At 46.2% G+C, this 22786-nt stretch overlaps 3 protein-coding genes across 3 annotated transcripts; 1 reads left to right on the top strand and 2 right to left on the bottom strand.

Annotated features, from left to right (window-relative positions):
* Nucleotides 1-3410: 3410 nt before the first annotated feature.
* On the top strand, nt 3411-13507 carry LOC131289865 (EF-hand domain-containing protein D2 homolog). Its single transcript, XM_058319206.1, has 3 exons — nt 3411-3760; nt 12807-12971; nt 13054-13507. The coding sequence occupies exons 1-3, from the start codon at nt 3591-3593 to the stop codon at nt 13301-13303; spliced, it is 585 nt and encodes a 194-aa protein (XP_058175189.1). The 5' UTR covers nt 3411-3590; the 3' UTR covers nt 13304-13507.
* An 881-nt stretch (nt 13508-14388) lies between these two features.
* Nucleotides 14389-16861, bottom strand: LOC131291320 (uncharacterized). Its single transcript, XM_058320521.1, has 2 exons — nt 16750-16861; nt 14389-16686 (listed from the first exon to the last, which is right to left on the bottom strand). The coding sequence occupies exons 1-2, from the start codon at nt 16818-16820 to the stop codon at nt 14424-14426; spliced, it is 2334 nt and encodes a 777-aa protein (XP_058176504.1). The 5' UTR covers nt 16821-16861; the 3' UTR covers nt 14389-14423.
* A 1604-nt stretch (nt 16862-18465) lies between these two features.
* LOC131281585 (uncharacterized) lies at nt 18466-22209 on the bottom strand. The gene is made up of 8 exons (XM_058310928.1): nt 22056-22209; nt 21725-21919; nt 20497-20723; nt 20117-20271; nt 19606-19994; nt 18954-19502; nt 18710-18877; nt 18466-18641 (listed from the first exon to the last, which is right to left on the bottom strand). The coding sequence occupies exons 1-8, from the start codon at nt 22207-22209 to the stop codon at nt 18466-18468; spliced, it is 2013 nt and encodes a 670-aa protein (XP_058166911.1).
* Nucleotides 22210-22786: the final 577 nt, after the last annotated feature.

The raw sequence follows: 22786 nt of genomic DNA, 5'->3' as shown, positions 1-22786 counted from the left end.
TAACGATTCTTCTATAATTTTACAGGATTTTTTTCGGAGTTAATTATTTTTTTCTAGCCATATTCATCTAACTATCGGTACAATATTTTACCGAGAAGATAAGTAGAATTTTGCAATACAATTGCACATGTAATGCGAACCGTTGGACCAATGTTCTGTTTGACAGGTTCGAGCGTGATAAAATGGTGATGTTTGTTTCCAAAGCACAACAGACAACAAAACATCGTCGGACAGATCATTAAAATGGAAATCAACACAATTTCTGCAAACGAATCTCAACCCCGAGCGCCGGTACTTGTAGTTTTTGATGGCAAAGGATAAAACAATTTGCTTCTTCATGAACCGTGGATCTAAGTTACGGCAAAATCATTGCCTAGCAGGCAAAACAATCGCTGGCATAGAAGCACTACGATAAAAAGACCGGCTCACGAGTGTGAATCACATTGGCCGAAAGATAGCTGATGGTTCATGATGCAGTACTCTACAACCCTTATCAACAACATTTTAAAACGTAAGTATTTAAATCAACAGTCTTGTGCAATAGTATGCATACTTTTTCAGTTCAAAGGTACAAATAAAAATGATAAAATATCGTTTATTTGTAGGGAAAAAGCCCATTTGATTTCGTGGTTGTTTGATCTTCGAGAGACTCTTCTATTCTTCGCCATTATTGTAACTATCGCCCTGAGGCCTTGTACAACTCTCACTGCGGATTCCTTCCTTGGGAAGGAAATTACGATCCCACCATAAACCTTTCGACGAGTCGTATTACACAGAACATTGTCCCAAACCGCATGTAATCGGTTATCTAAAACGTTAACAGCCTTCATGCCCAATCAAATTGCAATGAATAATTGTGCCAGCTAAACATACATTTGCCTACTTGAAAAGCAACGTTTGTGACGAATATGAAATGTGATGAAAATTCGCATGAAATGTTTTCTTCATTCAGAATACAAAAAAGGCACAGTGAGTCATTTGAAATTTGCAGAAAACATTATTTTGTGGGTGTTTTCTTATCACGATAACTCCTTTTGTGAGTGCATTAATCATCTCTTATCTCAAATCTACATTAATCACACTTAAGAAAATAAAACAAGAAGAAACATACTGAGGACACGTAGGATTGTAAATGACTACCACCTTGTAATAACATAAAATTATCGGGTCATAAGTTATAGAAAATAAATGCGTGAGTTTTATCGGACAATGGTTAGGTTGGTCAAGGTTGGGGTAAAGATCATACGGTTATCCTTTATTCTGTGACGGATATAGATTGAACAGAAAAGAACAAAGATTTATGGAACTGTCTGGTATGATGAAAGATTGTTGCACTTTTCCAAGTCAAACAATTGTCGTAAAGTACACGCGTATCTTTTTTTAAATAAAATCGATCGAACACCTCTTGTTCTCTCCTCTTCAGAGGGGAAGCACGTAACTTGTGTGTCTATGTCTAGGACCAACTTCCCCCATTTGCTGATAACATCTGTTTTATTTTTCTTAGCGCTTATCAGTAACATTTTTATCAATCGACAACAGCGTTAAATATAAAGCCATACGTTAGCTAACCACCTGCAGTATCAAGCAGCTAGTCATTCTACGACGGTCGTGAAAAATATACAAACTTTGCGAATTATTCAACGTCACGGAAGAAGTGAAATCAAACAAAATGCGTTCTCTACACGTTGCAATTCTAGTGGTAGCTGTTCTTGCTCTGTTGGGACCGGTGCAGTCGCAAAGGAGACACAATGGAATGTGTGCGTGCCCAAGGATTTACATGCCCGTATGCGGAAGCAATCTGAGGACCTACTCCAACCGATGTGAGCTAAACTGCGACGTTGACAGTCCTCGTGGCAAGGCATCGAATCTGCGTCTGCTGCGGGAAGGTGCATGCGAGGACAAGCAGGAGATTGTGGATTTTCCGGAAGAAATTGCCGATTAAAGACAACCCCTTCAAGACGATAGTTATCGTATTTATTTCGCATCATAAAATGTGGTACTAAGCTACAAGCTTGGAATAATAAATTGGAGCTGTGACAATTGTAAATTGGTCTCACAATATTTCATTCAATTTCAAATTCCCTGAAAAAACTTTTATTCCAGACACAATATCGATCGAAATTTCCTTTGTATCCGTTATCAATCAAGTGGTTGTCGTCCATGATGCGACATACACGGGCAAATTGCGAAATTTCTTCTGCGAAAGCTAGCTTCGAGAGATTTACTGGCAATCAGAGGAATCATCATTTTGAGATTAAAAATGGAGAGCTTAATGTTGTTGTAATGGTGGCTGGAGTACTTGTACGATTGCAAGAACAGTCTTATGCCGCAAGTTGTTTACCTCTCGAAACTACGCTGGTTATCTTGGACAGGTTTTTTTTATTGTTCCTGATTCACTTATTCCACTGGTGGAGCACACCGGAAATTTGATCACCTACTGGATGATTTTCAGCTAAAAATAGAATCCAAAGCGCAAAACAGAAGCTGCGGCGTAGTACATAGGAAGCAATCTGTGGAAAACATATTTTTATTTAAACGGCTAGGCGTCTCCATCATCTGTTGACCTTCGGCATTTGACCACACGCCGACACGGCGTAAATTCGAATAAAAAGGGAGGGAAAAGAATATCGTAGGATTCGGGTGCGAGTGGGAGAACATGCGTGGATCGCAAGTTGGGTGGGCGACGACCTTGACGAACGAAGATTCTTTTCGTCCTTGTGATGACGTAGAAAGGTCCTGACCTAAACCATGTTTTGCAAGCTTCATCCAGTACCTTCAATCGTGAGGCCAAAAAATAAATTAAAATATTCCTATGCGATGCACAATACATTTTTTCGGAAAGGCTTCACATTTTTTCAAATTAAAGAAGGCCAATAAAAACGTAATTTTGTATCTACGGCAACATAGATTTTTTTAAAGGAAAAGATTCGCACATAAATTGCATACTTCACGACTCTGCGACCTTTGAATCCCGGTTCGATGACCTTGGATACAATCGGTAAAAACCGTTTCTCTCTTGTTCCATTTCCTCTCTCTCTCTTTGGAAACAGAATTAATTTCCTTAAAAACTAGAATTGCTGGGTAAATCTAAATTTGAACAAAGTTGTTGTTCTGAAAAATACCTTTCATCTGAGGGGTCTACCATGGAAAATGTCAAAGTAATAAAAAATTATTAGCAAATTGGATGTTTCCTGGAGAAACTTCTCATTTGTACGACGAATCTCTTGCTCTGCTCTTTCATATGCAGAAAATCTCTCTTCTCTCTCTCAGTTTAACGACCGTTGGCAGTTTGTTTGAATTTTGCCGGGTTCGGTCGCTGTTCGGCAGGCAAACGGTCGTCAGTTCCACTTGTGCTTTCGAAGGTGATTCGTGTGATTTTACGTCGTGCCACTGGTGTACTGGCAAGAAGAGTCCTTGTTACAATTGTGCTTTTCACTGCGTCGAGTTTGCTGTTTGCTGTGTAATTACCAAACAAGTGTGTTTCTCTTATCGATCCCTACACTAAAGAGAACATTTCAAGGACACGAAAAACCTCATTTACGTGTCAGTGATCCAATTGTCCTTGTGCGTGGTGTAAAAAGGAAGAAAAAATGTCAGCAGATGCGGAACTGTCGTCCATCCTGAACCGTCGTCAACAAATCAACGACGCCCTCGATAACGGTCAGGCAGTGAGGCCCACGTTCAAAGTGGTCAACATCTACACCGAGTTCCACGAGTTCACGCGGAAGGAAATCAAGGATTATCAGGCCACCTTCAGCAAGTGAGTCGCATGCAAAGCATCCGCAAAGGCATTCCTTTGCACTGCAAGTGCAAAAACAGGGAGGACATTCACTCAACTGGAGTGAAAGGGAAACATACATGCAGGTCGAATGGGATGGAATACGCGGGTTCATGGCAATCCCTGACCAGAGGTCAGTCGGAGCATTGTTTTCCGAATGCAGCACGGAGTATGCAGGCTCCATCGCAGAATCACGTGATGAGAAGTAGGCTTAGAACTGGTTCGAAGCAGCGCTCAAAAACGAAGCAAACAAAAAGGATACGATGATGGATGCCCAGATGGGACGCTGTTCAATGGCACCACATTCCTATGGTCCATCTTTCGCAGCATGGAACTAAACGATGCGGCACTGATGTGCAGAGCTGAAGATTCTTTTGGTTTTGCTCTTATGATTCTATCAAACGAAGGGAACGAACAAAGAAAAAATGCGGATAAAAATGGGAAACGCAACGAGTTCCGGATATAGGCTCTGCCATGTTCAAACCATCTGATCTGGAGAATTCGAAGAGTTGCTGGCCCTCAACCAAGGATACCCGGAACCTTGGAGAAGAAAGAACAACAAAGATAATCTGTTTTCGTTCAGCTTCCTCTGAAGAGTTTGCGAAGGGATGCAGCTGTATGATTCTGTGCCATGCAACTTCCTGCAGTGCAACTGCACTCTGGGATGGGATGCAATCAGGTCAATTATGCAGTTAACACCACCGCACACAATGGGCAAGTGTTTACCTTCGATCGTGTTGTCGATGAAACAAGTTCAAAGCCCTCACAGCCAGAGCTGTTGCTGGTAATGCTTTCACGAACGTGACAATCACGAGAATTGATCTCATGCGGAGAGTAGTGGCCACCACAACAACAAACGAACGCCTCTCATACTTCCCGCCCCGATGACGTTAGTTCCTTAGCATACATCTGCATATGAATCTCTCTTTTATGCTGTTACGTTGGAAAGGTTAACTTCACGCGCCCACGATCAGTGTGACCAATTCAGCGCGAAACAATGTCCAACGTGCAAGCAATGGGTGAAAATTAACCTATTTTCACGATCGCAACATGTCGGATGTGTTCAATGGGTGGGATTTATTTCTATTTGCTTGATTTCTTTACTATGAGTTTATTGTTTTAGAATAAATCTACTATGTTGTTGCGGTTGTTTCTCTCAAACACTTGACCTTCAGAAGTCAAGGAAAATGTTGTAAAGATAGTAGAGTATAGTTCGTTCCAAACATTCCTATACGCATGTTGTCCGTAATCTTTCTCATGTTGCCGATCAGCGTTCTATGTTGATATTTATCGCGAGTCCAGACACTATCGTAAACCTGTAGTCGTCGACAGCGAGCTGTTCCGATCAGAAGGAAAGGTAATTTGAACTCATTTAACGAGTTCCAATTCCGCATTGCGCGCCAGAAAGCGATAAGGTTGATAATTTTGTTTACACGGTAACGTGTTGATCATGCGCGAGTCTCTAAGCCGGTTTCTGGTGATCGCATGATCACACAATTTTAAAAACACACCTCACGCCCTCTCCAAGACCCACCGGCTGGAAGTGTGACCGGCAGTTGTGTTTATGTTTAACGAAACGCTACTGACCTTGTTGGCCACTGTTGGACGCTACAACGTACTTTCCGGTGCCGGTGATCGATGGTTCCGGTGAAATCGGACTCCACAAGCCGGACACAGTGAAGTGACCTTCGAGGCTGGAGGCCATTCGCTCGCATTCTGACTCCATCTCGCTCCATTTTCAGACCATCAATTAGTACTACTTGTTACGAAATCGTTCCGAGTAACCGAACGCCGCGTGTCAACGTGTCAACATAAACCGCCTCCGGGCAAATGGCAAGTTGTTTACCAACCAACCATTCTTGGATTGCCTTCGTACAGTTTTCAGCATTGGCGACAATTTGGTTTTTGTTTAACGATCTGCTGTTTATGGTTTCAGTGTGTCCACGAAGAACTGAACCGGGGAGCGACAGAAAAAAAAATGCCAAACCATGTGACTCCGACGAGGAGATCTTATGATCAACGAACGTTGCGTCAAGCAGGGGGCCACCTAGGTTGGTGGTGTGATGAAGTATTTTTACACGCGACCGCCAGGAATGGATCTTCGTGGCTTCTGGAACCGCCTGGTTCTTTGTCGACACAGTTTATCTCCCTACGTGGACTTCTTTTTCAAATATTTACATTTGCTCTAAGAGATAGCAGAGGGGGTGGTCGTGTGTGATAATGAGCTTACCTAGACGTTTGTAAAAGGTACGCATTGTGTGTAGGTCCTTTTTTGCTGGAGTCATTGGACTCTGGGTGATGCCAAGAATACCAGCGCGTGTCGGAAGAGAACAATCAAACTTTGTTGTTGAAAGCTAAAACTGCTCAAGATCGATGTGGCAACATACTTTTGCCTGAAGAAACGGACGACGGAGAGGGAGAGAGGGAAGCATATGGTCGCACAATGTTATGTCTGGACGATCGCCGAGTTCGTTCCACTGACTTGTGTTACCCTTTTTGACGAACGTGTGCGTCCGGCTGCCTGTTGACCAACTCCGACCATCAACCCAGCCCAGGAAGGAAGCCCTCGAGTGTGCTCAAGTGTTCCCGGCAACGCAACGCAACGACGATAATGCGTGTGGCACTCGAAGGCGTACGCATTTTGCGCTTGAATTGCATCACACCGAATGCACTTATGCGACCGATCTTTTTTTTCTGTTTCTCCACCACCGATGCACCGCCGAACCCCGAAACATCAATCGCACTCATCTAGGGCACGTACTTGAAGCGTCTGTTTGGAGCGATTCTTCATGCGTATCACCTGAAACCGGAGGTTAGCACCACTCACAAGGGCGCGGGGGGGGTTTTGTTGGTTTTTGTATAAGCGGTTCTGTTTTCCCGCATTGAGACGCAATCGATTAACTAATAGCGAACCATGGCGGACAGATTGCGCATTGTGTGGCGTATAAAATTACCCATTTGAAACGTGTACCCAGGTGCGACCGTTTTTGGAGTTGTAGAATGCAGTTTGCAAAGCCGCACATCGGCCCGCAACCGCAAATACGATTCCACGTCATGATTACGTGCACGATCGTTTCGTTATGCGGAGGTTCAGGCATGGGGGCAGAATACAGGCAAAGATCAAACAATTTGACCTTCTTAATATAATTTTGTAGATCACAGCGCGGCGACCCTTGGGGCGAGTGGACTGGACTGGAAAACTGTTGGCCGACGACGGGCGCACGGGAGAGTGACCTCCAGAATCGCTAAGAGGTGTGAAAACGTGACTGGATTTCCTTCACATCGCGCTTCCGTGCCAGAAAGTTCTCAATTAGCAACGGTACCATTTGGTCCTACGTCCCGGTACTATGTTGCACGATCAAATCGATCAGAAGCCCGCCAAGTTTGAGCCGATGCAACTTCGAACCTGGGGTGTAATTTAATTGAATGGTCGTGGTTTAAAGCATCGCATGCCCATATGTTTGCGATTTTGTTCATGTGTGCACCTGCAGCAATATTTCCTCGACATGTTGGTTGCATAATTAACACTCGGTTGGAAACGGAGGAGTAACACATGTTTGACGACGTTCTTCCCACAGTACCAACACAGTTGTCATAGGTAATATGCGAAGCTTTAGGATCTACGAAGCGATCCAATTCAATTTTCCCATCCTATATGGAGCACCGAATCGGAACATACTTCAAGTTGGGGCTTCCACTATCGATTTCTTCCACCTTAAAAGCCGTAACGATTGACCGCGTAAAAAAAATGAATACCCTCCCGGTACGGAAAAGAGAAATTCGTGCGGAGGTCAGGTACTAAAAGTGAAACAAGTAAGTCCAATTTTGGTTTCATTTAGCAGCGTCGTGTGTGTGTGTGTTGGTCGGTTGGAAAGTAATTTATGCATTGCAGCTAGGTCATCGCGTAAAACAACTAAGCTAAGTCGGATCGGATGGAGTTGGGCTTGGAAGGGTAACTGAGTATGACTTCTATTCCCTCGGATAACATAATTTCACGTGGCCAGCTTGGGAGCGTCGGTGTATGAGTGGGCACCAAAAATGGGCAGTTCGGCTAAATGATACTCGAAACACGTGGGATGCTCGCAACACAGGGCTCGAGGTAATATTCGATCGAATTAAGTTGACTGGTAATTTGTGCCAGATATGTTTATATCTGGCAGAAAATTAAACGTTTGGTCATTGGTAGAGATTGAGCCCACGAGTTTCATCTCCACGGCCGGAAAAGATGATGTAAGAGGGATTGGAAAACCATAAACCTCCACTAAAAACGCATCATCAAACTTTAATCAAACGTCCCACGGGAAAAATTAATAGTGAAGCGGAGTTCGGGCGTTGATTCGAACGCATTAGAGGGCCATAAATAAGATACACACTGCGGGAAGTCGAATGCGTTGCGTCTCTGCATGCATTAGAAATCAAATTTTGATAACCTTCGGTATGGTAACGTATAAAAGTTGAGTGTGATTACTGATGAAATAATAAAGTATGAATAGTAAATGTATGGAATCATCGGCCGTTGAGTTGGTTTTACAATTTTCCCCTATAGCGGGTTTACTCACTATTGTAAATTTAAACACTCATTCGTGGCTAGAATTTGTTGATTGTTTATACAGTGTTACATTCGAAGTTCGAAGAATTTTTCCTAGAGTGACGAATGAAGGGAAGCAGAGTTTTATGATGGCGAGATGAATCATACTCGTGCGTTTTACCACCTCTTTACTAATAGGAAAAAGTTGTTTACCTTCGTGCTGATCGTGACCGACACCGATGGCAAGAAAGTTTCGCATTCAAATCGAGGCCTACCGGCGAGTTTTAAGTAAGAGCGGTTTAAATGGAAAACAACAGGGAAGGAAACGGTAGTAATTCCACCCCGTCGTACTTTGGTATCTTCGTTACGGCCGTGGTAATTGTGATGGACCGAGTACGAGGAGGGGACGTCGTCGTTGTCGTTGAGTCATCCAACACTGGGGCAAATGTGCAATTGCCGGGTACTTCGCCTGGAAAGTAGGAAAGGGTAGCGACAAACTGGTCTCTCGGATCGTAAGTCGAGAAGGAAATTGAACTCAATGCTACCGTATCTATCCTTCCCGGTGGACGTAACGCGAGGGTCCTGGCGTCGGTTAGTCGGGTACAATTTGTCTTTCCATAAGTCGCCCCTTTTGTTCGTCAGCTCCCTTTGCATTGTTTCAATTGCGAATTATGTGGCGGTGCGATAAAATCATAAAATAATCAACGCAACTGTTGTTCGCGATACCGAGCCGATTATTTCATTGTGGTAATGCGGCGTGACTCATTCGTTTCGGAGGGAGTTGTTTTAAATTAGATCCTTTTAACGAATCAGTCGAATCGACGGTCCTTACAAAGGAAACGGCATCGAGGATGAAGATGTTATGAAACTACTACTATGCAAAAGCATCGGAGGATCACCCGAACCGATTAGGTTATGCTGTTCTGGTGTCATAACAAACTTGATCGCTCAACCCGACCACCCCGACTTCCCCGCCCGCTCGCTCGGGATGGCCACACTTCAACTCCTACGAAAGGAGTTTGGGATATCTCCGCTTTCAATCACGAAGCCGCACCCGTCCCGAGAATGGCTTCGAAATCGCGAACCGGTTGTGTCCCGACCACTCGACACTCGCGGTGGAAGCGAGTCAATCTTAATTTATATACTACACCGCCAAACGTCGGAACGATCCGTCGGTGTTGGTTTGTGTTTCTGATTGTGCCGTGAACCTCGGCTTCACAGTGGAACGGTGGCAACTATATGGTTTGGTTTTGCAAATTGTATAACAAACCTGCCCCTTCTCGTCCCATGGAAAGTGAAGCAACGATCATCAAATGTGTGATCTAGCGGGTTGAATATTTGGCAACGGTGAAAACAAACCTTCGTTGTTCGAATGGAGAATGTTACGGCACAGGGTTCAGACCAGCCCCTTTCCCCTCACTTGTGCAGGGCGTGGGATCCGGTTCTCCCGGAAGGAGGGTTTCCCTTTTTTTCTGCTCGTCGATTATGCTTTCGATTATTTCAACGTGCGCTTTGCTTTCGTTTCCTTCCTCCGACCGACACGACACGCAAGCGACGACCGTCAAATTGCTGCGCCATCGAAGAACGGCCATGGTTGTCACATGGGAAACCGTTTGTCCCGACCGTCACATGGTGTGGTGGTTTATGGTCGGGCGAACACTTTTCTGCATCGTCCAACGGCCGCCAACGGCTGCGGCAAGACGATGATTAGATATGCATATTGGTCGCATATGTCCGACGTCGGAGAGGGAACCCGTGTCCCACGGCTGTCCAGCCTTTGGGGCTGCATTGCGACGCACTGCGCGAAGAAAGAACTGTGGCCCTTTTTTCTCGTTTCCTTCCTGCACATAATGTTTCTTAGAAATATGGCCCTTCGAAGGCGCAATCGTTGTCTCGTTCTCCATTGTCGACCGTTGGCCGATTGCGTGCTTCTTCATTTCTATGTCGATGTGCTTTCTTTGGCTTCCTTTCCCCGTTTGACCGGTGGCCCAACTGATACCGCTTGAAGGGTTGGAGATACCATACCGAGCCCCGGTCCATTGGCGGGGACAATTATTCAATCATGCAACGGTTCGGAAAAGGTAAAGGCGCATCGAACCCCCAAAACCGACCAGCTTTGATGGCCAGGTTTGCTTAACAGTCGGCAAACGATCAATCGATCTTCTCCGTGTTCGATGTGCAGCATACCAATCATGCCATGCTTCCAACGGTCCCTCCCCGCTTTGGTGCTTCCACTTCCCCTTTCGATTAAGTTGATTAGATGAGATCGGCTTTTGGGGAGGGAATGCTGCTGCTGCGGCCAACCATTTAGTAGCATTGTCATGCGTCTCACGTTTTACCCGATCGATGCATCGATGTCTTCCTCCCTGTGGGCCGTGGGGATATCTAATTCCTCATTCGAATCTAATTCGTGGTTGAAGTGTTGCGTAAAAATTTGCGTGCCCGCCCGATGATCATCGTGAAAGTTTCTCTACGCGCTCGCTTTTCCAACCCCGCTCGGGGAAGAAGGGAAGGCCGGGAGAAGAAACGTGTGTGTGTGGTCACTATAATGTTCACCCTTTTTCAACAACCGATCGCATCGGCCGAACTTTTCGACAAAACGCGCGTGTGCGCACATCTTCCCTCCATTAGTCGTCCACATCGATCGACCGATCGGCGGGGAATTGGGAAGCAGCTTTAAGCAGCCGAAATGGGGGGGGGGGGGGGGGGGGGAATGGAAGTTAAATTGCCATTTTCCAAACTTCCGAAAGTCGTCGTCGTTGGGTTCGGAACCGATTACCGACGTTTGAATTCCAAACCCAATGGAGAGCACGGTAACGTATGTTGTGACCATAAAATTGACCACCAAACTAACCAAAAAATCGGTTCCCCGGTAAAGAGAACGGTGGGAGAAAAGTTTTCTCACGGTTAAACGGTTTACTCATGACGATTTTCCGCATCGCGCGATCGATCAAACTTCCGTTTACTTCATGACGACGCTTTTGAGGACGTCTCATTTTTTGGCAATTTGGGCAGCAATGGCATTAAACATTAATCGGTGCGTGCGATACACACTTGATACGTCTTTTAAAGTATGCAAATCTTAAACACTTTCCGCGACGAACGGATCTCACGCACTCCGTGTCCAGAAAAAACTCACGACAGATGATCGATCACAGCGATGACTCACGATGAAGTTGGGGTTTCCGTGCGTCTTTGTTTCGGGTCCATCGAGCCGAAAACCGGAGTTGACCAGGCGTGAAAAAACTATGAAGGGGGACAACGGTTTTTATGCCAGGGGCCAGGAAGTGGATCGTTGTCCATGCACAGTTCCTTCCGCCCGCCTGGTTGGGAGGTACCATTGTTTGCAAGGGGTGGGACACAAATTAAACTGACCTTTACCATATCAACGCTAGAGGGGTGCGATCGCTTGCCCTGAAATCGAGAGTAGAATAGGTCAACATTAGAATGAGTGTCCGTGTGGCGGAATGATGGATGAAATTTATAATGAAAAATTCAGGTTCAAACTAATGCGACAACGCCTGAGGGATTATGTTGTGTCCAATCAACAGTTCATGCCTTCTATCTTGGGACGATGTCGCATTAGGCGTTTAAATCAGGAACCGGTTTTGAATTTCGACCGTTGGCTTTTCCATTCCCAAGCGATCGCGGAGTGGAGCTGCGATCAACATCGCGCTTCGTCCTCGCTAAGGTCACCAAACGTTGGACCATTCATTACTTGTTGCAAGTCGCAAAACTGGTTGCAAAGAATAACTTATAACCTCCCCCCCAAACCCAACCGCACAAGGGTGGTTTTTTTTTTAATATGGTGTGGAGATTCTGTTCCTCCAAAGCACGCGAACAGCACTGACTCATTCGTGTATGGCGCTCTACGAAACGCCGATAAACGCCTTTGCCGTTCGCATCTTCGAAGAGACCGCGTGCTATCAATCCACGGACGAAGTGCTCGTGCTGTTTGTCAACGGCCATATCGCTTTATGTGCGGCAGATTTACAAACGCAAACAATAACGCTGGGCTTCGGGCTTCTCTCGAACGGTAGGCAAACCCAAACACGCAAAATAAACGACGACGATGCGTTAAAACAACGCGACATGGTTGTTTTCGAAAAAGTTCCACCGAACAACAATAAACAGTATGTTGTATTTCATGACGACACACACGACACAACAAGAAAGGGATCGATGGAGAAGTAATTGCACATGCGAAAGCCGCGGCGATGGTGGTTAGCATTTTAACACGTAACGGTTGTGTATTATTAATGAAATACACAAGCACAGAAACAGCTCACTGTTTGGGAGGAGAGTTGAGGCTAATAAAATGATATCATACACCCGTCTGACCACTTCTCGGACACTCGTTCCGAGGGACTTACATTTGGCTTGGAATTTACAGCCAACTGCCGACTCGGACGTGCGTGGCATTTGTTAGCCTTTGATTTTGTCAAATCGACCGCTGAAAATACCCGCCATGACTAAATATCCATTCTTGCATTTTTGTAGGTACGACGTTGGCAACGATGGATACCTCGATCTGGCCGAGCTGAAGTTTATGATGGAGAAGCTTGGCGCCCCACAAACGCACCTCGGCCTGAAGGGCATGATCGCCGAGGTGGACGAGGATCAGGATGGGAAAATTTCCTTCCGCGAGTTCCTTCTAATCTACAGGTGAGTGTGTGTGCGTGTGTCCATTGTGTGGTGCTGATTCACTAATCTTGCATTTTAACATTCTTTTCTGCACAACAAACAGAAAAGCACGTGCCGGAGAGCTCATTTCGGATTCCGGGCTCGGTCAGCTGGCTCGCCTGACCGAGATCGACGTTGACGAGGTGGGCGTCGGTGGAGCGAAAGACTTCTTCGAGGCGAAGATCGAGCAGCAGTTGCGCACGAACAAGTTCCACGACGAGATTCGGCAGGAGCAGGAAGAGCGGCGCCGTATGGAGGAGGAACGGCAGCTGAGGCGACAGCAGTTCCAGCAGCGTGCGGCGGTGTTCCAGTAGAATGGAGAAGAATCTTTCCCAAAAACCTCTCCTGCAAGGACATCGGGGGGTAGGGAAGATCGACCTTGTGTTCGATGTTTTCATGTTGTAAAAATCAAAAGATAGGAGAAACGAAAGAAGCTGCGAGCAGGAACTTTCGTCGCGTAGCATTAAGGAATTCGTTCAGTCAGCCACAGAAAGTCACAAGAAACACCATCCATCGGTAGACCCAATCTGCAAAAGAAAAACCAGTCAATCGTAGGTGGCGATGTTGGTTTCAACACGTTTGAAACCGTTGGACAGAGTGTTATTTTAATTTTAGTTATAAATGTGTCATGCTGGACGGGTGGATTCATTTAATTTTATTCTAACAAACACAGTGTCTTGAGTAGTGTGTTTTTTGCACTAAGGCATTCAATTTGCCACACAATTTTACGTTTTTATTTTCAATGATCCAACGTACGCTTTTCCTACGTTCAACCCTGGCTTGGTATAGTTAACGTTCACACCCGAAGCACCTTACGGTAAGTGTATGTGGTTTTGAAAAAATAGAACATGAATAAGAAATAGTTCCGCACACAGCACGAAACAATTCCGTATGAACAGTTTCCGCGTTCCGTCCGCAGGGGAAAAGATGATTTGAAACTGGACTGCAACTGGACCATAAGTTGAGACACGTAACACGATAATTGTAGGATTTGAGTCTGTTCATATTTTCAATTGGAATTGAATCGATGGTAACATTCAAACAACAACCACCCCCTAGTCAATAGCTGTCGTTTATTGACGCGCATAGAGCAAACTGGAAGGATATGGTTAGATGGAAGATATATTTTTGATACGTAGGATTTGTGAGAACGTATTTTGATGCGAGCTGGCTAAGGGCGGTTAGAGGAGGGGATAATGTAAGGCTAGGAAACGTGTGTTACCCGAGGGTTTGGGGAAGCGGGGGAAACATACCTTAAGTGTATATTAGATGTTTTATCTGTTAATCTGTAGTTGCTCTTGAATAAAAATACTGTACACAATATGTTCCATGAACCGGTGTGGGTTTGTTTCTTTGGCATTCAAATACCGAATCTTTGGCTTTCTCCTTTCTTTTAATCTCTCTTTATTGGTACTGGTTCCCGACATGTATAAATTAGCATGCATCCAAATCTTTTAGCTTCGAATGCCGACAGCGAGTCATGTCCGCCTTCAGGGCATACTCGTACCCACAAGTGGCGCATCGGTACGGTTTGATTTTCATGTGAAACGATCGAACATGCTGCGATAATCCGCCACGCCGTTTGAAAACTTTCGGACACAGCTTACACCGGAACTGTCGCAGCTCGGAGTGTGTCAGCCGGTGCTGCCAAAGGTTCGTCTGGCCGGTGAAACTCTTCCCGCATGCCTCACAAATGAATGCCTTCAGCCCGGTATGAATGGGTTCGTGCACTTTCAGGTTGTTGTACGATCGAAAATGTTTATTGCACGTCGAACACACGTACAAAAGCCGCTCGGTTGACGGATTCGTTGTGTTTATCACAGAGCTAGAGAATGCAACTCCCTCGGGCTGTTCCGAAGACACCGAAGAAGAATCATCCGTAGCCACCGCGTGGTGACTATTCGCACAAGGTGAGATTTGCAGGTGCCTCTTAAGATCGAAGAGTTTGTCGAACACTTTCTGGCAAACTCCGCACTTGTGGTTCCACTGCTCGGGCGGTCGGTGGGTGAGCAGGTGCCGTCGTAAATTGGAGGTATTGGAATATGATCGATCGCACATCGAACACGTGTAGCGGGTAATAATTACCTCCTCCTCTTGATTCGAAGGCTTTTCAGGTTCCGCTTGTGGAATCGCCTTTTTAGACCGATCAAGGATTGCTTTGACTGTGCATCGTTTTCTCCTAGCAACCCGTTTCAAACACATGGCAACGTGTGCCCTTGCTCTTGACCAGGTGGGAAATTTCCGGCGACAAAAATTACAGCCTACTGCTAGTCTCCGACGCGCTGGACATTCTAACAGCGTATGGCACAAAAGACGACGACGGTTTGGAAATTTGCGCCAACAATCGGCACAAATCCAGTTAAAACTATTTACAATATTGCTTTTCCGCTCCTCGAGAATGGTGACCAACTCGGCACAGGTGTTTGTGTCACTCATGGTGTGGAATACATCGTCCTTATTATCGTCGGCCTGGATCGGAAGCTTCGTGTAGCTATGCTCCTCTAGTGTGTTCGTGAAAGCAAGCGCATCCCGCAGATAGTAGTCATCCTGTTCCAATTCTTGTTCGGTCATTTTCTCCACCTTCAAGCCACTCATGAAATGCGTCGCCATGGATGGCTGCTGTATCGATGGCACCGGGTCCGTGTTGGTTATCGGCATGGCGGGAGGTAGCGTGATCTCATACGGTTGCAACTCTCTGATCGTCGTACTAGTAATGTCCACAATCGGTGGGTACAAGTTAACTATCTCGAGAATTTCACAATTTTTGGATGACTCCCGGAACTGCTGTTGCTTGACAATGGTGGGAGTGATCGTGTCATTCGATCGTTCATTGCCTACGTTGAATAGAATGATACTATTGTGATCCCCGGTGGTGGATTGGTTTTTTATTATCACCGGACTTTTTTCAAACGTTTCACTGGACCGCTCAGGTTCCTTCTGGCGGCATCCACCAATGGTCGATTCAATTTTCTCTTCCTTGATGTGTAACATCGTGATCGGTTCTTGCTTTATGTTCATCGACTTGTTTGGGACTGTTTCCGGTTGAAGTCTTGCAGTCGTTGATTTTTGAGTTGGCGACCCGATGTTACTCCGCGCAAACCGTTGTTCCAAATCCGTTTGTGCTCGTATAACGTTGTCGCAAAACTTTGCAAAACTATTGATCATTTGCGAACAGTTCATACAAATCTTCCGCGGGAGATTGGGTAACTCGGGGTTCACAAACGGCAGGTACTTCGTAACAACTTCGATCGATTGCGAAAGATCCAACAGTACGTTGCCTAAGGCTCGATTAAAAACCTCACCACAAATACGGCATGTGATTTCAATGAGCTGGTTCTCTTCATCGTGCAACTCATCGTCGACATTCTCCGATGCGGATATGCGACACTGCGTTACGGAAGAAACTTCTATGTCCTCATGAAGGTGTTCGTCGTCCGGGAAAGGAATCTCTTCGGTAGGAATAGTTTCGTATGGCGTTGCCAAATGTGAGTCAACTACACGGCATTCTTTTTCTTCTACTTTACGTATCGTCGGAACCGCTACGGGTAAGAGCATTTTTCGTAATGGGCAATCCTTGAAGTCGTTCTCCACAAAGTGTCTGCTGCAAACCGCACTCCACTTGGTCGGTACCCAACTTTCGTCTCGTCCTGCAAACTCGATCCATTGCTTGAGCAGTTCGGGATGCTTTAGTGGAAACCTGCGGGGACAACAGCAGCGTTATCAAGGGAATATCGAACTCGGGAACCGCAAATCGACGTACTTATGAAATGAAACATCTCCACTGTGAGTATACTTTAAATTGCAGTCCGGAATCACACAGGAAGCTGGCATTTTCTCTTTAAATATCCACTAGAAATAAAACTGATCAAAAATGTTCACTTGTTTATATTTTTGTTTACATCTTCCTTCTGAATCTGTCACTGTCGAGTGGTTGCGTCCGTATATAATGGCTGCGTAAGGAAGCTCAAACTTGTTAACCCTTGAATATGCAATAGCACGTGTTGATTATGTGAAAAATTATATAGTTTAAACACAACACACCAATCAACCGAGATGGAGAGCATTCGGATTCAATTTATAAGACTTATACTTCGAGGAGATTAAGGAACACTTTATTTGAAATTATGTCGTTCATAACATCGATTGAAGAGAAACTTTATACAGCGTTCTTCCAAGATACGCAAGTAACAGCGAATTACATAAGATGAATGCCATAGAAAAGATCAAAAGAGAATTGACAAAGCGATAAAAGATGTAGATAGAGAAGTCCCTACAATGTGTTGGATGCATTTACGAAGGAAACATCACATGTTGTTTTCCGAAATCTATCTCCAATTTACGTTATTTTATTTTACGTATTTGCGAACTAACTTATATCGTTCGGAGATTCTTTGCACACTGAAATCTTACATGTAGTGCTACAAAGAAATTGAGCCCATTCTCAAAAAACAGGTGGTTATAGGTAGAGAATGAATGTAGGTTTTTGTTAGGTAAGAAGGACCAGATAAATCAAGCAACAGAAACGAAACTAATGATCGGTTCAAACCCCACAACCGCAATATTTTACATTCTGCTGGCACTAGCACTAGCCCGAAATTCTTCACTGCAACCATTTGCATTACTAACAAACTCTACGGTTATCTGCTTGCGGCAAACGGTCTTTTTTAAAACTGCTTCAACTAGCGTTTGCATGCTCTAAGCTACGGTTCTCAAAAATATATATCACTGTCATTTCGATCAAGCTATTTATTTTCGTTCACCCTATTCTGTTGGAAACAAAGTGGCCAAAATGTTTGCAAAACGGAAACATCTATCTATGGTGCTTGAAGGCCGCTCAATTTAGGCTCAATCTTTACAACTTCCCGCAATGTCGGACAATGAAACACGACAAAATCGATGTGTGTCGGTTCGATGTATCGCTTCTTCACTTCAACCTTCTCTCAAAGTGCAGCAACTATAATTGACCCACCTCCACCGTCGGACCGTCGGTTTGTTTTAAAATCTCTTGCAACGGAAAACCAGCTACGCTACCAATTTCTACTGAGCTTAAAATAGTTGTCGGTTTTGATTTGATTTTCCTTTGGTTTGGTTTATCACATTCATACAATTGTTTTGCATCGTTTGCATCCTTGAGGATGAGGTGCAGAGGATGAGGATGGAAGTAACATCACGTACAACGTACACACATTCACATGCAGAGAGAAATTTTTTTCGGACCATTCCCTTCAGGAACATCCACGACAGAGATCACGAGTTCCGTTGTTTTCGTTAGCTTTTCACAGAGAACAAGAAAGTGTTGTAAATATGTTGATTGGGGAAATCGGCGTTTTCCCGCCCTTCCCATCGACCCATTCGTTCGTTCGTTCGTTCATACAACCACGGCACAGTTTGCACTGCCCGCGTCTGTCCATCAGTCGGTCCACTCTTCGACCGTGTCCTCGTCCTCGAAGAGCTCGCTGTCCGTCGAGTCCGAGTGTCAGCTGTGGCCGGCAATGCGAGCCTGAATGATGGCTCCCTTCGGAGGGCGTGGGACGCGAATCGTGGTCGTGGTCTTCGTCGAGGATACGCTCGTGATGAGGGTGGTTTGTCCGCTGCCGGGTCGATCCAGACAGAGGCAGCACCAGGTATCGCAGCGAATGAACAAAAACAGCCCTACAAAGACAGAAGACGACGTTGAAAGAAGATCGATGAGATCGGGGTCCGGTTCGGTGGTGGCGTACCGGCGAGGAACCAAAGAAGTAAAGCTGGCCAAGATTGGGCGAACGAGGCGGAGAAAAGTATAAACGAACCGAGGACCGTTATGACGCAGGTCATCAAGGCTGGTGTGGACGAATTCGTTTGGTCGTACCTCGGGAAAAGCAGCAATATAACGGCTGGAATAAAAACCACTGGAAAAAGGAAAGGGAAAAGCTCACTCATCGGTAACGATTGCTTTCGAAAACGGGACATTGAATCGTTTCTCACCATTGACACCGGCAACAATCATAATCGTTTCCCAAAGCATCAAACCGGACGCCGTTATTACGCTTCCGAGCACGATGAGGACGATGAAAATGATCGCCAAATACCAACTGTTAGCCGTCGGCAGTCGCAAGGACTCACCGTCGGAGCTGTACCCCGCCGTCGACACCGTCACCTTCTGCCGGTACTCATCAACGATGGCGTCGATGTCGGTGGAGCTGTCATCGCTGTCCATATTTTCCGGCTTCGCCAGAGCGATACACTCAATGTCGGAGATCTGATCCGACAGGACGGTCGACTCGATGCTTTGCTGTGGGCTGTGCGGAGCCTTCGGAGAGGATGGTTCACCGAGCAGTAGCCATTCCCGCTCGTGCTCCTCCCGGTTCCCGTGGGATGACACCACCACCCGGCTGCCCGAGAGCACCTGATGCGCCAGGGAGGACTTGAAGCACCAGAAGCTTTTCCTCGCCGAACGTAGCTCCCCATTTCCGGCCGACGAGTTTCCGGCCGACTTGCCCGTGTTCAGTCGACTGTAAGCGAGGCTTGATTCGTCTGAAAGCACGCAGTAATAAAGTACGCGGACGCTATTCGATCAGTGTCAGCTTTCGTCAACCGCGCCGGGGGGTGACACATTTTCCAACCGAACTTTACTCACTTGACTGCTCGAGGTAATGCGGCCGGAAGGGTAGGTACAGGAAGTGGAAGGAGCGCGCCAGTGTGGCGAGCACGTTGCTCGCCGCCAGGATGTAGGTTAGGTTCTCCAGCGGGCAGGCGAAGGCCAGCATGGCGCACAGGCTGCCTCCGGTGAAGATGGTGAGCGTCGGGCTGCCACTGTCCCGGTTCTCGTACCCGATCTGCTTGGCCAGAATGCGCCAGTCGGACGTGGTCAGCTGCACGATCTGGGTGTACATCTCGGGGAACAGCTCGAGCAGGGCGCCGGAACAGGTCAGCACCAGCAGGCAGGCGACGGCCGGAATCAGCTTGTGGAAATCCTTCAGCTCCAAGATGGATAGGATCGGTACGGCCTCGTAGTCGTGGCTGGAGCTGGGGTTTCCGAGAGCGATTAATTGAAATCAATGAGCCGAACGTACGAGCGGCACTGGGCTATAAATTTCAAGCCATCACACACTCGAGTGCGCTCGTGGCCAGGGAAAATCCGTACCAACCTGAACTTTATCAGCACCGTGAGGCACGCACACACCAGTTCGCTCGATAGTAAAACCAGCAGGATAACGGCCAATCCCAGGAGACGCTTGATGTAATTACCGTTTAGCAAATCGTTCGAGTAAGTGAACGTTGACAGAGCCGTACCGGAGAGAAGCTGCCACGGCCGGTGGACGGATGTTCCATCAAGGTAAGGGAAGGCATGCAAAAGACAAAAAAGCTTCATTAGTTCCGTGCCGTTGAAGCCAGGGACGGTGGGAAAGGGAAACGTTTAACGCGTGAACACCGACGACATGGAAAATCATTTAGCCAACCAGGAGAGGTTGTGGGAGGTGTTGGAGGTGTGGGAGAGGCAGACGGCGGCAATTTACTTTAATCTTACCCCGACGACGCCTTTCGGAAGGATCGGCTCCGAGTGGAACTGGTTGACGTTGCCACGCAGTCCCGTCATGATGACGACGAGCGAACCGACCAGCAGCACGCCGCTCATCATGAGCAGGCCGAAAATTCGGGTATTTTCCAGCCCCAGCATGAACATTCCGGTGACGATGAAGATGACCACCACGCCGATGACGTCCGGCCAGGGTTCGTTGGCGGGTGAGTTTCGTCCTACGAAAACGTACGGATGGTTAAAGCAAGGAAAGCAAGCAATCAAACGGCGAACAGCGACTCCGTAAAATGAGTAATTAACGTTTGTATGAGCATGGGAATTGGTGTTTTATGCAAAGCGGCACCAATTCTGCCAAGTAACTCCCATTTTCCCGCAGCCCCGATGGAAAAGGGGAAATTAAACCGGGGGAAGGAAATGGATCCCTCGGAAACATTATTGCAATCTCGTGTTTACAACATGAAGCGCACATGAAGGAGATGACACAGAGGAACGGTATCATTCGTGAGTTTTACGCATGCAACCGATTCGGTGGCTTGGGGGAAAAGGGAAAACTTAAATGTGGAGTCATATGACGTGTAAAATTACACTTAATTAATTACACTAAAATTAATATGGCGCTTCGGGGGCAGTTAGTTGTGAGTGAAGCGAAATCGTGTTGTTGAAGACTGAACTAGCAATTTGAATAATGTAAATGAATAAGTGGAATGTAATAATAACGATCAAACTGTACTATTTTTCTTTGAAAAGAAGCTCATCTGTAAACAATTTTGATTTAAACATGAACATTCATATGGGTTCTATTATATCTGTACAATTAAAAAATACTTGTCAACTTATCAAATTTGATAACACCAAAATGCTTCTGTTAGTTTAAAAATATTTTTAAATGATCTTTCAGACCAAATATTTCAAACACCCATTTTCAACAACGCCGACACGTTGATAACAAAAATGCCTTTCCGCACAAACTTTCCGCGAATCTTTTTCCCTTCTTTTGTCCAATTTCATTATATCGCAATCATGGCCCCGCTTTCGGAGTCTGCGAAGCTGGGAGGAAACGCAGCGGCACCGTTTTTTTCCGGGCAATTTATCATAATAACTTTTCCGTTCCATCACTTTCTTCTTCCACGCATCGCTTATTTTCTTATCATCTCGCGCGCGGGGTGACGGACGAGCGATGCGTGCTTTCGACAATCGGCCGGGAAAGGGGACCACTTACCTAAAATGTACATCCGAGCCAGCCCGCCGGTCATGGCGTCGAGCGAGGAGCTGAGTGTTCGCACCAGGACGGCGCAGGCGGAAAACAGGGCCAATATGTCCATCCACTTGGCGAGAAACAGACAGAAGAAGTCGACCCGGTGCGTCGTCCGGATGTACGAGATCTGGAGCGATTTGACTCCGGATTTACATGCGCCTGCGAAATGGCACAAGAAACGGAACGAAGAAAATAAAAGGGGACCACGAAACCGTTTCATCAGAGAGTGTGCGATTTATGGCCCCCATCGAGGTGGAGGAGGAGGAGGGAAGGTACTTCACTGAGCCCTACTTACCGGCGAAGGCGGCGTACAGGGCGGCAAGGGCCATCCCGATCATCGATCCCGGTCCACCGGCTTCGTTGTACGCAATCAGATGGGCCAGGATCAACGTGCCGAGCATCCAGCGACTTCCCGTGCCGCTAACGACGCACTCCAACACATTCGCCATCGGGAGGCAGCTGCGAAACGGAGGGTGAGACGAAAGAAAACAAAGCGATAAACAAGATGGAGAAAGATAAGACGAGAATGGGGGAGGGGGGAGGGGAAGGAATAGCTTCTTGTGGCCGCCCCCCAAGGCAACGGCTGATTGATTTAATTATGTAAATTGTCAATCTTGCTTGACAAAGGAAAGCATTGGCGGTTTGTTTAGTACACACGGCTCAATTACAAGAAACGGCCCGCCGTCAGCCGTTTGATGTAAACCGGAGACGGCGTACAACGACAAGGGTATAAGGGTAGGGGGGGTGGGAGTATCAGATAACATTTCTTGGAAGCAAGCTAAGCGCGGAATCTTGTGCTTCGGGGAATTCGATTTTATTTCAGGTGATATTGGGAACCTGTTGTGCTTGATAAGGAGCAGCTGGCAACGAATGGAGTTTGGATGGTTGAGTTTAAGACACCTTTATGTTGGCAAGGATACAAAGGATGTTTGCCATCAGCGTCATATGTTTAGCTTACAGATAAATAATTTTACTTGGTCTCCTTAAACATGTTTATGAAATGTGTTGACGACAAAAATCGATTTG

Source organism: Anopheles ziemanni, chromosome 2 (genome assembly GCF_943734765.1).
Source record: "Anopheles ziemanni chromosome 2, idAnoZiCoDA_A2_x.2, whole genome shotgun sequence".
In the NCBI taxonomy this organism is placed as follows: Eukaryota; Metazoa; Arthropoda; class Insecta; order Diptera; family Culicidae; genus Anopheles; species Anopheles ziemanni.
Note: the sequence above shows the minus strand (reverse complement) of the source record. Positions and strands in the feature narration are given on the sequence as shown.